The 21,492-nt window shown below is 37.3% G+C and overlaps 1 protein-coding gene and 1 pseudogene across 2 annotated transcripts in view; one reads left to right on the top strand and one right to left on the bottom strand.

The window, feature by feature from the left end:
* The first annotated feature begins 220 nt into the window (after nucleotides 1-220).
* On the top strand, nucleotides 221-490 carry LOC110582021 (annotated as a pseudogene).
* A 1,027-nt stretch (nucleotides 491-1,517) lies between these two features.
* The window catches only part of FAM83B (family with sequence similarity 83 member B), a 78,090-nt gene continuing 58,115 nt past the window's right edge, over nucleotides 1,518-21,492 (bottom strand). For both annotated transcript variants that reach the window (XM_021691968.1, XM_021691969.1), the window contains exons 3-5: nucleotides 12,642-12,806; nucleotides 11,756-11,880; nucleotides 1,518-7,930 (exon numbers count right to left, since the gene is read on the bottom strand). In XM_021691968.1, the coding sequence (XP_021547643.1) occupies nucleotides 5,629-7,930; nucleotides 11,756-11,880; nucleotides 12,642-12,806 (2,592 nt within the window). In that variant the 3' untranslated portion in view covers nucleotides 1,518-5,628. The remainder of the gene's footprint in view (nucleotides 7,931-11,755; nucleotides 11,881-12,641; nucleotides 12,807-21,492) is intronic.

Raw genomic sequence — 21,492 nt, forward strand, 5'->3', positions numbered from 1 at the left:
ACACAAATTTGGACAAACAGGCTGTGGGTAGCAAATTTTTGCTGTTAGTTTGGGCTATTCTTAAAACACTCATGGAAACTTGCTGCAGCTTCTGATTACCCATTCTTTTTTTCCTTACATCAAACGTTTACTATAACCTATATACTTGGAACAAAGTAGTTTCCCAGTATGAGTGTTAGATTCCAGTGGCAGAGCTGTGGATGACCCTGTGCCTGGTAAAATGGAGCTTGAGGCCATGAGCAGATACACCAGCCCAGTGAACCTGGCTCTCTTCCCTCATCTGACTGTGGTGCTGTTGATCATTGGCATGTTCTTCACTGCCTAGTTCTTTATTTATGAGGATATCGACACGTGCACTCGGGATATCTACAAAGAGCTCCTCATCTCCTTGGTGGCCTCACTCTTCATGGGCTTTGGAATCCTCTTCCTGTTGCTCTGGGTTGCATCTATGTATGAGCTTCCAAGGGTTCCAACCAGGTGGCTTCACTGAATCCCTGCTTTTGTAAATTAATTTTTTTACTATTGTTGGAAGTGTCCTACCTGCTGCTCACAATAAAGGCAGATGTGTGACCACCCCCCCCCCAAAAAAATGAGCCAGACTGTTGAAACAGATTATGGGAGAATTGTCCAATTTGACATATTTTTCATCTATATGTCTCTTACTTCAGTTTCTTACTGCTTTCAGCTCAGGTAATTTCACCTCATGTAATTCTTTCCCACAGGCAGGACATATGCTTACTCCTTTCAATCCCCTCTCATCTTAAACCCAGTTACCTCAGGTTGGTCTTTGACTCCTTAAATAACAGAGCCTAGTTAGGCGTTTCTTTTAAGTATGGTCACAAAAGCAAAACCTTACTTATTTTCCTTACTAGCCCATTGAACTAGGGTTTTCTTAAACATCTGTATTTACAGTAAATGGAAAAAAAAATCAAGGTTTTTACTGAAAATTATACTTATCTACTTAAAAATCACATTTGCCTTTAAAATGATACCATTTAAGTCCCAATACACAGTATTTCAACTACATCGTAATCTGTGATAGAAGGGACAGGCTGTTTTTTTTTCCCCCTAGGAAAAATGCCTTTTGAATTTTAAATAACTTTCAGACTCTAGGTTATTTAATGTCACTAACTGATCTACTACAAATGCACCTTTAGAATATTTATTCAAACTAAATGCTACAACGTTATACAAAATTCAGCTATCAAGTTTTTAGCAAAATTGCCTGTATTTTTCAAAGTCTCAAGTTATTTAAAATAACTATATATTACAGTAGCAACAGAAATAGAGTGTATAGGATATCATTGTTTAAGGGAAGAGTATTGTCACTGGGTATCAAATATGAATAAATTAATGTATGAAATATAACTGCTAACCAAAAATAAAATGAAGTGTTTAAGATATTTCAAAATTCATAAATATTTAAAAACGTGCACAAATATGATATAAAACTAAGTAAAAGCATGTGTTTAAGTGGAGAAATGCAGGGTATGAAGATAAAAAACAACTTACATTGATGTTTGTACAAAATTATTTAATATTCATTTATTAGATCTGAAACCAAGCTACTTAGGAAGAATATTTCTTTGATAACATTTATGTATGTAAAAATGGACTCTTTGGTTTATAATTTCATCTTTTTCATTTTAAATATTCTAGAACCAAACTAAATATTAAAATAAACATTTTTTTAAACAGTATGACACATGGTTAATGTGAAACAATGATTCTACTTTATATTCCTCAGCCATAGTCATATTACATCATATTTGTCTTTCATGACAAATATCTTTTGAATAATAGGTGAATAACTGGATAATCTTGAATAAAGTTGAAGTTGAATGTAGCCAGAGTTCAACTTCTTCCTTGCTTATCTGGATTACTCTAGATGTCATCTTGATTAAACAAGATATTTGCTTCCATAAAAGTAGATTGCCAATATATACCCATTACTCGATACACCACATTAGAATTATGGCTAATCCCAATCATTATAATAGAGAGACACCAGCGTGTTCAGGATACAGGCACTTAAACTATTCTGAAGATATCTGCCAAGAACTACTTTGAATTCATACCTATTTTCTTGAGTTTCTGCTTACACACTAAATGTACTATGTAGAGAGTAAAACCACCTTACCCATCTTTACTATGAAAGTACATCTAAGTGCCATTATCTTTCCACCAATATTAATATGGGGAGAAAAGGGAAGTATTTTGCTTGAAAGGATTAAATCCATGAAGTTTACAAGTGTCTGTTGAGAACTTAAACTCTGAGCAAATTATTTGAAGTATTATGTGCTTGCTCAGCCTTCACCCCTGAGGAATTTCTCAGCCACAGAAACTTTGGAAAGTTACTACACCTAGATTCTGACACACAGATGTTTCTGGAGGGAAAAATAAATAAAGGAAAATAAAGACAAACGGCAGAGGAGAAAAAATCTGTGCAAAAGTCAAAGCTACCAGTCACAGGCCAATGAAACAAAGCCTCCTGCACTTCTCAATGCCATGAGGAGAGGAGGAATTCAGGAGCTATTATTTAAAAGCATGGAGCACTGGGTGTTACATGAAAATAATGAATCGCGGATCAGCACATCAAAAACTAATGATGTATTGTAGGTGACTAACATAATAAAATAAAATTTAAAAAAATAAATAAAAGCGACCTGTTTCCAGAAATGGCGGTTGCTGCACAAAAAGGCAACAGGCTTTTGCTTGTAATTAAAAATGATTAAAACTAGTTTATGTAATTTCACCTTCAAAGTTATCTTGCTCTACATTTTAGGACTTCCAATTTCAGAGTTGCCTAAAGACAATTAGCCCATTTTCCTCTTAGGCCTGAAAAATGCCCCATCTAACAAAGAATGGGTAATATTAAAGTCAATCTGGTTTGGGTAACTGTGGGTTCTGTCTTTGGTAAGTGGGTAAAGGACAATGGTCCAGAATTACAAAAGCGAATTTTTCTAAGAGCAAAATGAAAAATCTCTTGCATTCACTGGACTCCAATTCTAATGCTTTTTAATAATTTGATACTAATATATAAAGATTATACAATTTCCTCATCAGATTATAAGCCAATGCCCATTCCAGCCAATGTTATTTTTCTTTAAACGCAAAACTTTTGTAGATCAAGTGGTTACTTTTCCTGTGAAGAATAACTGTTCTCTCTCAAAGTTTTATTTGTATGCTATTACCTCATTAGAAAGTCTGCAAAATTTCCAGTCAATTACATGCAGCTTTCCAAAACAATAAAATCCCATGTTGCAGTAATTGGGAATTCCCTGTTATAATGGGAGTCGTAAAACCTGCTTTTATGAATAATGTTAAACTGGGTCCATATTCTGGATTTGTGTTTATAAAATGCCATAAACGGCTTAGGTTACTGCAATATTTCTGGTATATTCTGGCAGAGACAGAGCAAAGAGAGAGAGAACATTCAGAAAAGTTGCCTCCATCATAATGGAGTAGAAGCCAGCAAGGTATGATGTGGTGTAGTATTGAAAGTACAGGCTTTTGCGGTCAAACCCGATTCTGCGTTCAAACCCAGTTCTACCGATGCAGAGCCATCTGACTCTTGGAAAGTTCTGTAACTTCTCGAAGGGTTAGTTTTCTCATTTGCAAAAAGGAACTATTTACTTTACAGCATTATTGTGAATACTTAACAAGGTAATATATTTAACATTGAGTTCCATCCCCTGCCTAGCTTCCTAAAGGACTGCTTTGCCTAGCACAGACACAAGTTAAACTTGTTTCCTTTCCCTTTTCATTGTCACAGGGCAGCCAGCACAAGATCAAAATGGTGGCCTAGCAATTAAAACTGTCCTGGTAAGTTACAATCAGAAAGTAATATCACTTCCATTCCCTACCTCACCTACTACGATTATTTTGAGCCCTGCGTGTCCTTGTTGTCTGGTGGAATTCAACTAAAGCTTTCTTGGCTGATTACCATTGAGTCACAAAATATAAATATTCTCTCATTTAATTCTCAACAGTTTGGGCGAGGCAGATATTGAACACATTTGGGAGGTAATGGGATGTGACAATGTTACAGACACGTTAGTATAATTACTTATTTGTTATGTGACCTGGAGCATTACCTGAGTCTCAAAGTCTCATTTATCACCTCAATCATCATCTACAAATAATGAGGACAAGGGTACCCACAAAATAATTCTTGTGGGAACTTTAGGTTCTAGCTCAAGACCTGGTTCATACAAGGACTCACTAAATGTTAGATTTTCTTTTCTCTGCTGTCATGTTTTCTCTTGTCATGTTCTCATCGTGTTTTTTAAACACTATGGAATATTATCTTAATGACTGATATTTTAATACTCTCATTTTAACTTAATAGATATTATTTGACTGAATCTTGAATTTTTAAAACAACATACTGCCCCATATTACAACTTAGAAGGTGTTAATATATTTAAAGAGTTACAGAAATGGTGTATCTCAAATGGTGTGTTGTTTCTTGAATTCTGTCCTTTGTGGATGAAGTGCAGCCAAGTTAAAGTCTCTTTAATGGATGTGGGGCTTTAATTTCATTACTTTAAGAAGGGCAAAGAGTATCTTATGATCTAAATACTTGAGGATGATCCAGTTAAGATAGGAAAGATTTAAAACTTTCAACCAGGCTCTCTGGTCATGAAAGAATGAGGCCAGATACCACTTCTCATGTCCATCACGGTACTTTCATGAAAACACTATGCACTCACACTGCATTTGGCACAGCATAAAAAAGAGCAAGAACTTTTGCAAGCAAAACACCTAAGCATTGTTGGACTGCTCTAAGATAAAAATTTATGCAGAAGTTTACATTTCTAAAAGCTTCTTTATCTTAGAGGGGAGGTGTAATTCAGGTTTCCCAAATATCTGCTGGTTGCTCTAAGTTTCAAGGAAGGAATGACTATATAAGTTCAGCAGCTGACTGGTGAGGGCAGCATGGGGTCCTCTGGTCCAGAGTGGAAAGATTTTTACAAAATGAGGAAAAGAAATTCCTACCATGTACCACATGAGGCTGATACTTTGCAAACACCTCAAAATGAAAGATGTGCTGAGCTACATAGTTTAAATTGCACTGTTGCTGCTCAACCAGTTGTGTATGCTCCACAGGAAAATTAATAAAATATAACAAGTTGTCCTGTAGAGTTTAAAGGTAATTAAAACCCCAAAAGGCTTTGTCCTATTTTTCTCATAATTTGGAAATATGAAAACCCATAAAGATATATTATAAAGGGCCACTGATAGTATTAGGATCCTTTTTTAAAAGGAAAGACTTTGGAATGAATGCTTAAAATCCATACACCATCTCTCCACTAAAGTTTCTATTTGAGACTTAAGAAGATCCTCAGTCTGAAGAAGACAATTTACATTCTATTTACCATTACCATTTAAAAAATCATGTGTATAGAGACATTTCATCTACACTGTAATTAAGCACAACTAACTTTATCACACAGAACAACTTTACTGTATATTAGTACACTGGTAAACATATACATCATACCCCAAACTCTCTCCCTACAGAAATCTATTGGCATGTTACAAAAACTGTCCACAAAGTTCTTTGGACAAATGCTTATAGCTATAGTCATTTGTATTTTAAAAACTATTTGAAATTACAGTATTTCATTTATTTTTGTGTATAAAGTTTCCAAACTTCTGCATAAATCCTCGGAACTTGTTTTCATTTGGCTGATATGAGTGATAAACACCAGTGTTGTAATTAAGCATCGGGCTGGACCTGCCATAACTATTGCCTATGGTTGTGGATTTTATTTCTGGGCGGTGCACACCAGTATTTGGTACGTTGCTTGCTGGCTGAATAGAGCTTTCAATCTTATAAAATGGCTCAAAACGACTGTAAATGCGCCTGTCGGTTGAATGAGATTTTAGAAGCTCATTGAGCTTCGGCCGTGGAGAAGAAGCTGGTTTTCTTTCAGGAGCAAGAACTGTATTAATCTCCTTCGAATCTCGGTATTGGATCTGTTCAGTGTTAAATCTCGGGGCAGAAGCATCTCCTGCTCTTTCCAAGAACTTGTTTTCAACTGGACCTGGAGCAGGTATTATTTTGCTACTTTCATCAGATGGAGAATTTATCCCCTGAGATGAGCTAACAGTTACATCTTCCTTACTCTTGTGAATACTGCCTTGAGAGTTTGATGATGAAGAACGCTTTCTTCTAGGAGATGAATCAATTTTTGGTTCTGATTTTTTTGGTTTTTGATTCTCTTCAGCCTCAGAAACTAAAGTGTCAGAACTACTACACATTCTATAAAAGGCAGGTGCTTTATTTTTGGATAGATTTTCTTTCTTCTCTGGGGTAAGGCTAAGTAATGACCTTAACTTCTGAGATCCCTTTTTCAAAAAACTCGGAGAGCCTTTAACTTCCTTCTTTGAAGTGAGTTCTTTGCCAGGTTCATCTTTATTCATATCAAGCAAAGCAGCAACGGAAATTGACTTGGTCGTGGTGCCACTTGGAGGCTGTCTCTTTATGACCTCCCTGTTCTCTTCTATGCTCTGGGTCACGTTGTGCATGCTTTTAGAACTTTTCAGCAAGTCCTCTTTGGGTTTTTCTGGTTGTCTAACTCGATTCCTGGTAAGCGTACTATATACATAATGCTTACTATGTCCATGATCTAGGTTGGCTTTTGAGTGGTCAAAGAATGGGAAACTTCGCCTTTTGAGCAGATTCTCATTTTGTTGATTCTTTAGATTTTCTGTCTGCTTATTTACACACAAGGATGTATATAAATAGTTGTTTGCCTCTGTTTGGCCATTTGTGGTTTGATTTAAGACTGTGGAGTGGTTTTCGGGAACCTGCAAGGTGTGCATTTTTGGTGCCTCTGACTGCAACGGGAGCTTGGGGCTTGATTCTGGCACGGGTTTGTCTGTCACGTGCTGTCCACTTGTAGGGGTGTCCGGGACCTCCTTAGGTGTGTCACTTCCCTGGGAACCAATGACAGTTGAATTTGAGGAGCCAGTCGTACAACTGTTAACTTCCTGCTGTTCGGGTAAAGTTGGTTTAAACACAAAAGAGGAACGAAGCCGAGAATGAGTATAATGGGCATTGGCTTTCAAATTTTCAGAACAATCGTAGCCCTCAAACCGGTCACCTAGAGTCGATCCATTTGAGTCAGGTACAGCTTCTGAATGATCATTTAAGTAGGATTCAATTCTCCAGTTACGCAAGAAGGACTTTGTGGTATGTTCGAGGGTTGGCATTCTTTGTTGCAAAAAGCGAATATGATTATCTGTTCCGTTAAAAGACCTCCGCACATTTGAGTTCCTCTCTGCAAGATTTGCTGTTTTTCTCTGGGCAAGCCGATCAGCAAAACTCTGTGCAGGTGTGTTTTGGTGGCTCACGTAGCCTCCTCGTGATGAGGAGGTCACACTGAGGCTATCTGAAGGCTTTTTCCAATTACCTGGAGGATTAATGTTTCGATTTAGAGCCCTGTTAAGCAGCAGGTATGGTGCTGTTTCTGGCTGTTCCCCAGCATAACTATGCCTCTTCCAATTTTCATTTATCTGACTGGATTGATACTGACGGACTGTATTTGGACCATTAAAGTTTGGAATAAAATGAGGCTTGTATCCATGATTTCTTATGCTGTATTTGTCATGTTCATTTAGAGTATATATCCCTCTGTTTTTGAAGTATCCAGATTCTAGTTTATGAATTTTGTCTTGTCTGCCAAAAAGGTTTCTTTGGCTGGAAACGGAAGCTAATGAAGAAAGTGACCGCTGGTAGGTGCCATTCTCCCAGAGTGCTTTGCCAGGCTTCACCCTTGCTGATTCTTCTTGAGCGAATGAACTGGGGACACAGGATCGGGCATAGAGAGTTCTAAATTCTTCATCAAAGGACTCAACAAGTTGTCCTGTGATTATCTGAACCATGCTGAGGTGAGCTTTTTCAAATGACCACATGTAGCTGAAAAAGAATCAAAATTGGAAAATTTTAATTTTTCTGTTAGAAGATTAATGACAATATATAACTCTACTAAGAAAAAATGTGTTGTTTAACATCAACAAGAGCATTTTTGTTCATTTTCCCTGCCTACCGTAATTTAGAACATCTTCAATCATTAAATGCTTGCAGAGCCTGTATCTCCCTACTCCCACATTTGTATCTTAAATAACAAAGCAACTCAAGTCCTGGCTTTGAATCCACCCATAATTTCTGACATTACTTTCTAGAAGTCCAAAGAAAAGCCTGCTGTGCATTTTGCATCTCTGCCTAAGATTTTATGGTGTAGAAAATGTTATATTTCATAGACAGCAGCCTGGCAGAGGGCAGGCAAGCCAGTATGAGTGGAAAAGTTGAGAGACCTGGCTTTTGTTGAGCTATCTACCCACATGAGTGTGGACCTCAGTTTCCAAAATGCTAGCATAATCCTACCATTCCTTATAGTTCTAGCATGTTATAATGCAAGATAGGTCTTTGCTAATACATTTTATCTCTTTGGCTTACTCAGGAAGTGTACTTTGGGATGCTAGGGCTTGTGAACAGAGAGGGCATTTGTGGGCTGCAGTCTCAGTCCATAAAGGGCACCTTACTGCTTACTTTATGCACGTAGTGGACAGAGAACTGGTAAATTTAGCCTCAAAAGCCATGCCAGTCAGAATGCCAATTAAGATCTTTTCATATAAAATACAATTTCTAGGAAATTAAAGTTTGTAACTACTTTATAGTACTTTGTGGAACTTCTACAGTTTAGAGGTGACAGTTGAAATGTCATGTAAAATTTTAAGTCAGATTTGTAAAAATTTAGATACTGTAACATACAGAGTCATTGAGCCAAAAAAGGAATTGCTAATATGCTATTTATCAAATACTGTTCCTGATATAATAGGGGTTAATAAAGGAAAAAGGAGACAGACATTCTCCACAATGAAGGAGCTTGCTCTTTATAGAGGGGACACAATAACAAAGGCAGATGAAATACTAAAAGAATGTACAGAGTATGAATTTAAAATACACAAAATATCATAAACAAGAGAGTACAACTTAAGAGTCCTATTATTTTATCTAGTGTGTTTACTGGATGCATGGTATGAAAAGCATAACTCACTAAGTGCTCTTTTTGTACAGACGTGTGGGCCACAGGTTGACTTAAAATAAGTGATACAAAGTGAATCACTACAGGAATTTTCAACCCCACTGAAGAACTGAATACAAAACTTGTGAGAAACAGCCAGTAAAGGAATGAATAGTCAACTGTGACATAAGAGAAAATCCCCAGAGACAAATGGAAGTTTAGCTGTATTTTGACAGAAACTAGACAACCCAGAAGTTAAAACACAAAAGGTATGGAATAGCTTGTGTGGGAGGAGAGACATATGGGAGTAAGAAGGAAGTAAGAATGGCCATGTTTTGGTTGAACACAGAAAAGAAATTACATTTAGCGGAAGTAAAGAAGTTATATAAGAGACTGATGAATGGGTGGGGAAAATCTTGAAAGCAAAGCAGAGAGTTTGACTGTGTACGATTTTTTTTTGTCAAATTCAGATAAATTATCATAAAAAGATGTTTGAGGAGTGATTTTTTTCCAGTAGGTATTTGTACTATAGACTTGAAAGATGAGGGACTGAATTTACTGTGATGGGTAAAAGAATTGAAGTAAGGTGATAAGAGCCCACACGAGAGTAGAAATTGGAATAAAGAGTAAAAATGTTGAGGCAGTAACAAGAACTTGAATGTGTATAGGTTATTAAATAAAAATAAGCTCCAGGTGTTGACCTCAGGAAACTGAAAAGATAATGGTACTGGTGAATATGTTGCAACTGGAGAACTTTCCCTGCTTTGGTCAGTCAAAAACAATATTGTGGTATCACTTCAGGCAACAGGAAGACATTCAATTATATATATTCAGTGTAGAGATTATTCTCTGGAAACACTAACAGCCCCAAATAAAAGAGCTATTTTACTGACATCCAGGAAACTTTCAATAAAACTGTCAAGACTACAGCCAATCACTCTCCTGTAAACTCAGCTCTTGATAAACATTTCCCATGCAATTTCCAATAAGTGTTAGAGTCCCTCATTCTTTAACAATACACAGCAAAAGATCAGCAGACATTTGAAGACAGTTTAGAAGATGGTTTATAAAGCTTAAAAGTTTAGATGCAAAACAGACCAAAACAAGCAGGAAACAGGCACCTGGAGGAAACAGAAATTGCACAGATAAGAATATGTATAAAAACAGAGCTACAAAAAAACTATAATTAATATCCTCAAAGAAATAGAGAAAATGATGCATCTATAAAACACAAACTGGATGCTTTGAAAATGGTCCAAGTAGGAGATATTAAAAATATTTGATAAATACCATTCTATAAGTCAAGTGAACGCCTAATTTTAATTAAAATTTCAATTAAAAACCCTGTAAAACCAACTGGGTCTGAACAAATACATACACGTATAATGAGTCTTTAAGAGGACTCGTTAATTTCAAGCACTGGTTGTAATTTCGGCTCTTAACAAGTTTTCCTTTAGAACTCTAAAAGGCACTTTCAAAAAAAGGTCCCAGAGCCTAGAGGGAAAATTAGCAGATAGTAACAGCTAAAGCATGCCTATGGTAATAGCTGACTTCAGGGGCTATGCTGCATTGACTCCTTTGATTCTTACGATGACACAAGGTAGGCTCTAGGATCATCGTTACTTTACAGAGGAGTAAACTGAAGTGCAACCAAGTTGAGTAACTTGCCCATGGCCAATCACTTCAACACGTTTCGTTGTCTCCTTATCGTGGACTTTTTCAGTTCTTAAGAGGCAGATGTTTCCTCTCACACTGTCCTGTTTACCCCCACAGCTCTCCTGGCTCCTTCCCACGGTCGTTATTGTAATGAGTCTGTGCTGCCCTGGTGACTTAGCAGTTCGCAGGTGCTGGTTGGTATTTTCATCTGCCTGGTGATATGACCTTATTGTGTAGCCCATTTAGGACTGATGGCCAGAATTTATCAGCGAGTATTAGAGAAGCGCTTGAACTCTGGAGCCAGCAGAACTTGGACTGGGCTGCCAGTCCTTGACTGCTTCTGACCTTTAGCTGTGGAGTTTTCAGACAAGTCACTTAGCCTTCTGGAACTTCACTTTCATCATTATAAATGTAGATGAGAACAAGTGCCCTTATACCCTGTATAAGTGGTAAGGATGGGGGATGATATATGTGGAAGAGCCAAGCTGGAACAGAGTAGGGATTCCAACCGGTGGTCGCCTTGAAAGATGTCAGGTAATAGTAACCCGAGTGACCTTGTCTAGTGTCTACCATGGCATTTTTAATAGCCTGACTCTGAAATGCTTTTTTGGGTTAGTACTATATATAGTGGCTACATGATGATAACTATCAGATTCTTAATAATACTAAAATAAGAACAATCCATAGGTCAGGTTGCTCCAACTGATAAAGCACTTCTATTTTTATGAGCAACTGATATTATTAAGCCCATACTACGACTGTTTTCGTAAGGAGCAAAACCACTCCTAGCGTTACAGAACTGTAGGGAACCTGAAATATTAGTCAACACCCCACTCCCCATTTTGGGGACAGAGAACTTGGAACCCAAGGAAGTTTTATGACTTGCCCGATGTCTTAATGTTCTTTAGAGGCACAACCAGAACTGAAACCCAAGTCTCCAAGCTTCCATGCAAAGGTTCTTTTTTATTTCTAAGAAATAGCTAAATAGATTATATTAAAATTTAAAATTAATAAATTCTATAAATGACTGAAAATGCTGGAGGTAAACACAATGATCTTACCTGTAGGATCCATACATAACTTTCTGGCAGTCAATTAACAAAAATTTCTGTTCCAATTTTCCATGAAATTTTGCTCCTGTTTTGGAAAGATAATCTTGGCCTCTTACTGTCCGCACTCGAATATTCTATAATTACATGTAAATATAAAGTAAAATTATAACTAGAAAAGAGATATTTTGAAAGTGAAATACATGTCAATATAAAATCTTAGTACCAAAAATGTATACTTGAAATAATCTTTTAAAACACGGAACAGCAACAACAAAAAATGGTAAAAGCAAATTTTAAGATGTCACCCAAAAAAGAAATACTCAAGAAAAACAGTCACTTTAAATATGTATTTTAACATAACATAAATAGGAGGCATTATTTCACATTTACACGGAATGGTTTCATAAATCACCTACGATCCCATTGCAAGAGAGCCTTTCAGGTTATAGTAGCATGATTTCACAATAACTACAATTAAAATCCATGCTCCTTTTTAAGAAGTCAAATGTAACTGAAAACACTATGCCTAATGTTTGTGATAAGCAACATCTGCTGAATCAAAGAATCACTCGAGTCAGTGGTTTCAAGGGTATTCATGGAGAAACTGAAGCATTTATTATGACTGAGCAAAGTTAACCCAGAAGCTTAAGTGCCCCATTATCAAGAAAAGCACCTTCTAAAACCATCATGAAGATGTGTGTTTTCAGTCACATTCCAAAAAAGTACAAGGGTACCCTTCTGTGATCAATCATTATGCCATCTTAAATATATTTATGCATATGTGTATATATTTTTATTTTTGGAGTGCTGTAGCTTAACTTGCCTTAAATTCAACTGAGATAAAAATGGTACACAAAATACTTGAAGAAAAAACAAACAAACATGGAATTCTTACCCTGAGTCGTTGAACTTGACAGCCCTGTTTTTCAGTCATATTTAGGAAATGATTAAAGTTGGACTCATCAAGCAGAATGTATACAGATATCCCTCGAGTTGATGCCTCCACTATTTCTTTGAAAATGTCCACATCTGTAAATATATCCATCACTAAAGCAATGACCTATTAAAGATAAAAATGTAAAACAATTATAGATACCCAGTAGGGAAAGGTTTAGAAATTGCTTGCTTTCAATAATAATTGGATAAAATAGAAAATAATCAAATACATAACACTTATAAATGTATACACAATGTATGCGCAGTTTCTTAAAATAGGAGATGCAAAAGTATACTGAAAATAAACAAGTGACTACATACAGATTTGCAGAACTAAGTAATTTCATACTGGCTTTAAGTCAAAGGGAATCTGCATTTCAGTAGGATGCTGAGCAAAGGACGAACCCAAATCATAGTCACAAGGATGCAAGTAGGGTAGTGGGAGGAGACGGGTAGACAGAAGGCGGAAACCAGTGTTACAATTTTTTGTGGGAAACATTTCTAGGGAAAACTAGCTGTTAGTAATAAATGTTTTGCGGTACTGGGAAAGAGAAAAAAAATCTTATAGAAATATAGCTAGGAAGCAGCCAAAGCTGAGAAAGGATACAGACTTGAAGATCAGAAAATTAAATACATGTGCCTAAAATAAGCTTAGCAGACAAAATAAGCAGAATAAGCAAAAGGCAGAATGATTAAGAAGATAAACACAGAAATTTCCTAAAGAACAGACCCCTAAAATGAAGAGAGTCCAAGTTAACTGTTGGCAACAGAACCATTATTGACTCTGAGAAGCAGTGGGGTGAAATAATGCTGAAAGCAGGGTGAAATCATTCAACTGATCACCTACTATGTGCTAGACAAGAACACAAAATCCCTGCCCTTGGTGAAGATCATACTTTAGGTCAGGGAAGAAACCACAAGCAATAAATACAAGAAATAGATAAACTTGGTAATAAGCTATAAGGTTTTTTTGCATGCATGAGTGGGAGAGGGGTTAGGGGAGAGGGATAAACAGATTCCTTACTGAGCACGGAACATGATGCAGGGCTCCATATCATGACCCTGAGATCATGACCTGAGCTGAAATCAAGAGTTGGATGCTTAACTGACTGAGCCACGCAGGCACCCCTGTAAGATGAGAAGCTTATTGGGGAAAAAACAGAAAAGAATAAGAGGGATCATGAGCCCCCAGAAATTGAGAAGGTAGGGTTTGGGACTTTCTAGGTAGGTCTCTTTGAGAAAGTGTCCTTTGAGCAAAGACATAAAAAGGAATTGAGTTAGTCATCAACATGGATATCCTGAGAAATTGTGTTCCTGGCAGGGGATAGCAGCAGTGCAAAGGCCCAACATAACGAGTTTGCCTGGCATATTCAAGAGACAGCAAGTAGACAGTGGAAGTGACATGAAATCACAATGCCTTGAAGGTATTATAAAGCCTTCAGCCTTCTGTCCTGAATAAGACTGTAAGCTATGAGAAGTTTTTCAGTTGAGGGAATAATATGATCTGATTTATGTTTGAAAGGATTGTTTTGGCTACTTTGTTGATTCTAAGGGTGCGAACCAGGGTGGAAACAGGCAGCCAGTTAGAACTACTGGAGCAATTTAAGTGAGGGGTGATGGTGGCTAGGAGAAGGATAGTCCTGGTCCTAGTCACCACCAATGATGAAGACAAATGGCCAAATGCTGGATACCTTTGAGCCAAAAGATTTCTGAATGGATTGAACATAGCATGTGAGAGGAAAAGCAGGAACAGGGGGTGACTCTAAAATTTTTAGCCTCACCAACCTGAAGGACCAAGCTGTCATCAACTGAGATCGGGAAGAATGCAGCGACACAAAATTTTAGGTAGAAGATTAGAAAGGCTAGTTAAGTTTGAGGGGCCAAGTGGAATGCTAAGTAAAGAAGTCTTGGCCAGAGATATCAATTGGGTGTCAGTTGTGTGGAGATGACAATTAAATCCAAGTCACCAAGGGAGACTGGATAAAGGAAAGGAGATCAAAGACTGTGCCCTGGGACAAGAGAAGCTACCAGCAAAGGACGCTATAGTTTTAGTGGAGTGGTGAGAGCAAAAGCCCTACTGTAAGGGGTTTAAGAGGCAACGGGAAGGGGCGCCTGGGTGGCTCAGTTGGTTAAGCGACTGCCTTCGGCTCAGGTCATGATCCTGGAGTCCCTGGATCGAGTCCCGCATCGGGCTCCCTGCTCGGCAGGGAGTCTGCTTCTCCCTCTGACCCTCCTCCCTCTCATGCTCTCTGTATCTCATTCTCTCTGTCTCAAATAAATAAATAAAATCTTTAAAAAAAAAAAAAAGAGGCAACGGGAAGACAGATACTGGAAATAGCAGGAATAGGCAACTCTTCTTGAGTAAGTTGGCTATAATAAGAAGCACAGAAATGAAGATGTAGCCATGGGGAAAGCTGGATCAAGTGGAGTTTTACTTTTTTGTTGTTTTAGGGTGACAGAAATAACGGCATGTCTGTATGCTAATGGAATGAGTGAAACTGAAAGATGTAGGAGATGGTAGGAGGTGGGTGGGGAAGCAAAGAATTTCTGGAGCAGTGTCTTTGAGTAGGAAATAAAAGAGCAAATCTAATGTAAAATAAAGTAATGAGAGCAGAGAGAATAAAGACCAGGAAAAGATCATCTCTAATATCAAGACAGAAGGCCAAGGGTGCAGATGCTGGAGGAAAGGCAGGTGTGGCGGTGGTGCTGGGCAAGCTCTCTTGTGAATGCTTCAGTGTTTTCCATAAACTGGGAAGCAAGGGCTTCAACTGAGAAGACCCTAGATTATGGGAGATGTGTGAGATAGAAGATGACAAAAGGGGTATTAAGCAATCATCTAGGATGGCAGGAAACAGAATGAACTACAGAAATACCATAAAATTACAGGGCTGTATTAAGGACTCACTAGATCATAAATTTAAAATGAGAACAGTCAATGTGGTTGTGAGTTATTCTCCAGCTTTAATGATCTGCTCCAGCATGGAGCAGGCAGAGAGTTTGACTTAACCACAGATGTAGTTACGGCCATGAGAGTATAATGGAGTGAGAGAAGGAAACGGAACTGAAGGTGTAGGTAATGTGGAGTGGCTAGAGTGACTGGTCATGGGATTTAAACTAGACAAAGAGAGGAAAGAGTCATGGATGTGGGAGGCAGTGAAATGAGAGTGGAATCAATGAATCTGTGAGGTCTTGATGGGGTTAAAAAACAAATATTAAGAAATTACTTTTAACTTTTTGACAGTATATATAATAATAATAATAAGTCTTATCCTTTAAATATACATGATATACATATTAATATAATTACAGTTGAAATAATAGGTTGCCTTGTATTTAGTTCACATGATAGTCAATGAAACAAAATTGGGAAAACATGAGCGTTCTACGTACTTACTTTCTACTTTTGGAAACTTTCACAGCACAAAGGTTAAAAAATAAATAAATAAAGGAATACTGGATACTAGCAAGTACCAGAGGGAAGTGACAATCAGATGGGGATACCTGAGTTAGGTCCTAGAGGATCTGCAGTTACAGGCTATGCTGTTATCAAGGATATGACCAAGAGTCAGTGGCTGAGGTATATGTAGGACAAGATCATGGGAGGCAAGGGATTGATCTTAGAAGCATCTCTTCATGGATAGCGGAGATGAGAGTAGCACTGGAAAGAGTGATGGAGACCAAGGAACAAAAACTGTCAAGAAACGAGAGGGGATGGAAGAGACACATGGCAACGATAACCAGGAAAATGTAATGAACATAACTGTGAATATGTTAGAAGATGAAGAAAGTCATGGATGATATGTAAACTTGTTTTTATTTACTCTAATGAGAGGTTGTAAGAAAAAACTGGACCATACCCAAATTATACAAGTCGATGACATTCTTCAAACTACCAATGAAACATACTTCATCAGATTTTTTCAAGGAAGAACAATTTCAATCATTCTAGCAGCTTTACATGACCCTTTTCTTATTTATGAATGGTATGAGGCGCCAGAACAATGAAAAAGATAGTGGTAACAAACTCATGCATGTCTTGTGCATATTCTTTATAAAACTACATATGAGAACAAACCTTCAGGTCACATCAAAATTATTAATTAATGCATTTACTCTGAAATGACAAGTGGAATGACGATGTAGAACTTTGAGATAAGGAAAAGAAAATGTCTGTATTATAAACTTATTTTACAGAATAACTTCTAAAAATTTAGGTCTGAAGCAGTCTGACACTATTTTTTTTAACTAGAATTTTTTTTAAATAAGAAAACATTATTATACAACATGTATTGTTTAAGAAATTAATCAGCACATCTAAAGAATTTATCTCTTATTTGCTAGAGTCTCATGTAATAAATTAATTAAGACTTTGGAAATAAACAAAACACATTACCAGGATAAATAAAGGTTTCTATTTGCAAAAAAGTAATTGAAGTCAGTCAGCCAATGGATGATTCTAGCATACTAAATGTAGAACAAATTACAGTCTCTCTTGCATGACAGATAATACAGTGGATCAGGATCCAAGAGACTAGATTATACATCTTTGACAAGCTTATCTGATGTCAACCGAGTCAGGTAGCTTATCAGGACTTCAGGTTTCCTGCATCCTCATGAGGTGGAAAATTATATAAAGTCTACAGAAAATTTCAGCTGTGCCAAGGAAGGCAAAATAAAATGTAGTGCTTTTTTTTTCTTATGGGGGTTATATTCCTAAAGGAATAATAATTACTAAGGAGGTATGCCAACCTGATCTGAAAGTATAACAATCCCAAGTAGTTAAGTAAATCACACTGTGCTGTAGAAATGACAATGACTATCTATAATGAAAGAAAAATTATATACCTAATTAACATAAGGCTTTTCAAAAGGTACATCAATTGATTTTATAAGTCAATAAAGAAACCAGTCACATGAAATGGTACTCATTAAACTATCATGCTATATACTGTTTAAATTCTTATTTTGCTTCTTCATTAATTCCTGTTTTATTCTTGCTTTGTAAATTGAAAAACTAAACAAATAAATGCATTTATCAGCAACATGAGACTTAGAAAATTTTTAGAAAGATATCCTGGGTCATTTTTTTTAAAGATTTTATTTATTTATTTGAGAGAGAGCATGAGAGGGGGGAGGGTCAGAGGGAGAAGCAGACTCCCTGCCGAGCAGGGAGCCCGATGCGGGACTCGATCCCGGGACTCCAGGATCATGACCTGAGCCGAAGGCAGTCGCTTAACCGACTGAGCCACCCAGGCGCCCCATCCTGGGTCATTTTTAAGATTTGACTGAAACCTCACATCTTTTAGTAGTTTCAGAGAACCTGACTCAAGGTCATTGGTTTTCTCTCAGCTTACTCACAGTAGCAAATTCTCCCAAAGTGACCCAGACACTGCAGGTCACACTAAGTTAAAATAATATGAATACTGACAATGAATTTCTCATATAAGGCCATTCAGGAGATTATATAATCAGTTGTTAAGTAATATACTGTAATCGTAATTCAGAGAAAGAAAAAACATGCTCTATATGTGTATGGTTATTAGGGGTGGGTCCACAGCAGAAGGAAAAAGACTAACAGAGCTTCATGGATAAGCCTTAAATAATGAGTAAAGATTACTTTTAGCTATCTAAGCTGGAGGACCAGCATTGCAAAGACAAAGAGACAAAGATCAGAATGAAGATGATAGTAATATTTTTAAAAATGTTTATTGAATTAACCTCAAATTAAACACAAAGGTCATTCCTTATGAATATGGAATAGACTTAGGATTTATACAGGTTATGAAAGATCTTGAAAATCTGACACATGTTTAGATTTGATTTGGAGTGCAATATAAATCCTGAAAAAATAAATATCTGGTCAAAATAGTGTCCTGAGAAAATGAGTCTGATAGTAATATTCATATTGAAAGTATCTAAATTCCACTGAGTGATAATGACTGAAGATTATGAAGCCCCATTATTCTCATTGTAATGTTCATATTTATAAATGCACTAAAATACAAAAAAAAAAAGTGAGGCAGAAACCAGTGATAAGATGAAAAGAGCTGAAAATTGAAGATAGATTTGATAGAAAATGTTTATCACAATGTTAATATTCAATACCTGCATTACCTTAGAAACATGCTTCACAATCTTCAGAATTTTAATTTTGAACCCTATCTTATTTTTCTCATTGTAATCCATTAGGAAAGAAAGCCATTAGCAATATGCTTTTATATGACCTAGATACTTCATGAAATGTAAGTATACCTTGGGTTAATGTTCTGTAGTCACAGAACTGTCATTATCATCCTCAAAATTGAAAAACTGAATATTATACCTTTTATGCTTCAAAATACTAAGCACCATTTGAAAGGGTTCGGACTTCCTTGGTAATTGCCTACATAGATACAGGAAGATTTACTTTTTCCAACAGAAGAAAAGCTAAGAAGGAGTTCAAATTTAAAAAAAAAAATAAATTAATGGAGTTCTATAATATGTTTTTAATAAAATTCAACATAGCTAGAAAACTTTGAATTGAGGAAATCAAGGGAAATGATCACTTAGGGAATATATATTTTTGAGTCTACAAAATCTGTCAAAAGCAATGAGCTAAGTGGATTTCAGAAAAAAAGAGAGGCTGATGTTATGAATAAATGCTTTTGGCCTTTATCCTTCTGCAGCCTAAGGAAAAGTGTTCATTTTGTATAAAATGTTACATACAACATATTGTGTGCACTATACTATTGTTTAGTATGACAGCTTTACCTTATGAAGGCCTTAATTTTTGCAGACTGTACTAATAGTTGTTACCAATATATCATTTGCTTGGTCTATCACAAGTGACCTTGGGGAAGCCGCTGAAACAATTCGGAGTCTCACTGACCTCTGTTATACATTAAATAAACCAGAGAAGATCTTGCATTTTATCAAGTTCTAAAACTCTATGTTTCAAGAACTGTTGATTTACTCCTGATTACCCAACATCTGGGGGAATGTTTGGGCTCTATTATGGCTGCGACATAAATTTGTTGAACTAGTATGCATGTTTGACAACTCAGAAGAGAAACTGCATAAATTATTTCCTGTATCTTTTACATTGTACTATATGATTGAAGGTACTTATACACCACTGTTATGGACTGAATGTCTGTGCCCTTTCAAACTTTGTTTGTTGAAATCCTAACCCCCAATGTGATGGTGTTTGGAGGTGGAGACTTTGGGAAGTAATTAGGTCATGAGGACAGAGCGCTCACGAATAGGAATAGTGACTTTATAAAGAAAGACCCCAGAGAGCTCTCCTGTATCTTCCACCATGTCAGGAGAGTGAGAAGACAGGTGTCTATAAAGCAGAAAGGGAGTTCCAGCAGACATTGAATCTGCCAGCATCTTGATCTTGGACTCCAGAACTGTGAGAAATAAATGTTTGCTATTTAAGCTACCAAGCTACTCAGTCTGTGATATTTTTGTTACAGTAGCCCGAACGGACTATGACAACTACAAAAATGGATTATGTTTTTATCTTTATAATTTAATCAAAGCCTTTTATCAGCTCTGTGCAAGTCGGATCTTTGCTTTTTCAAAGACTGATTGATTTTTAAGATTTTATTTGTCAGAGAGAGAGCGAGCGAGTACAAGCAGGGGGAGTGGCAGGTAAAGGGAGAAGCAGACTCCCCGCTGAGCAGGGAGCCCGATGTGGGACTCGATCCCAGGACCCTTGGACCATGACCTGAGACAAAGGCAGACACTTAACTGACTGAGCCACCCAGATATCCCATAAATACTTATTTATTTGAGAGAGAGAGAGAGAGAGAGAGAGAGAGCATGAGTGAGACGGGCAGAGGAAGAGGGAGAATCTGAGGCAGGCTCCGTGCTCAGCGTGGATCCCAACATGGGGCTGGATCTCACGACCCTGAGATCATGACCTGAGCCAAAACCAAGAGTCAGACACTTAACCGACTGCACCACCCCGGTGCCCCTCTTTGCTTTTTAAAATAGCTTTTACCCTAATACAGAAAGAGGAAAGGAAGGAAGGAAAGGGAAGGGAAGGAAGGGAGGGAGGGAGGGAGGGAGGGGAGAGAGAGAGGAAGAAAAAGGAAGGAAAAGGAAGAAAAAGGAAAGAAGAAAAAGGAGAAAGGAAGGAAGGAAGAAAGAAATGGGAGCAGGCCTAAAAGCCTGAAAGCAACTGCAAGGAAGAGCCATACTCCTTTCACTGATTTCACAGTTCAGTACTTCCCCTAAAGTGACTTTTCCTCAAATCTGGCCAGGTAAGGGTCTTCTAGCACGAGCCCCCAAAGCTGAGGCGTCACAGCATCTAGACAGAGGAGTCAGCAGTGGGCAAAAGGAGCTCAGGACTTCCCAGCCTCTGTGATCACAGCACAGTCCACCGGACTGCTGAAGCAGGAGCCCTACCAGGGAAGACGGGGAGAGCCTGAATGCAAGGAGGCAGCATGGAAGCCAATTCTGTTCAACCAGCAACAGTTACCATCCCACTGACTTTGTGCAAAGCCCAACTCAGTGTGTCAAAAGGATGCTCTCTAAAATAAAGATTTGTGCTCTGTCATCATAGCACTAGAAATGCTAGTTTATTCTGCTGCTATGGAAAAATCAGAGTCACATTTTAGTCAAATTCTGGCAACATTTATAAAAAAAAAAAAACAGAAGGAGAAAGTTAAATTTATATATTTATTTAAAAGTAATAACAGACTTTACTAGGAAACTATGAAGCATTCACAATTTCTAAAAGACACAGTACATGTTATATAGTAGCCTAATACTTCAAGGTATATAAGTATACAACAATATAGATATATAGTAGCAGTACCTCC

This window comes from Neomonachus schauinslandi, chromosome 8 (genome assembly GCF_002201575.2).
Source record: "Neomonachus schauinslandi chromosome 8, ASM220157v2, whole genome shotgun sequence".
NCBI lineage: Eukaryota > Metazoa > Chordata > Mammalia > Carnivora > Phocidae > Neomonachus > Neomonachus schauinslandi.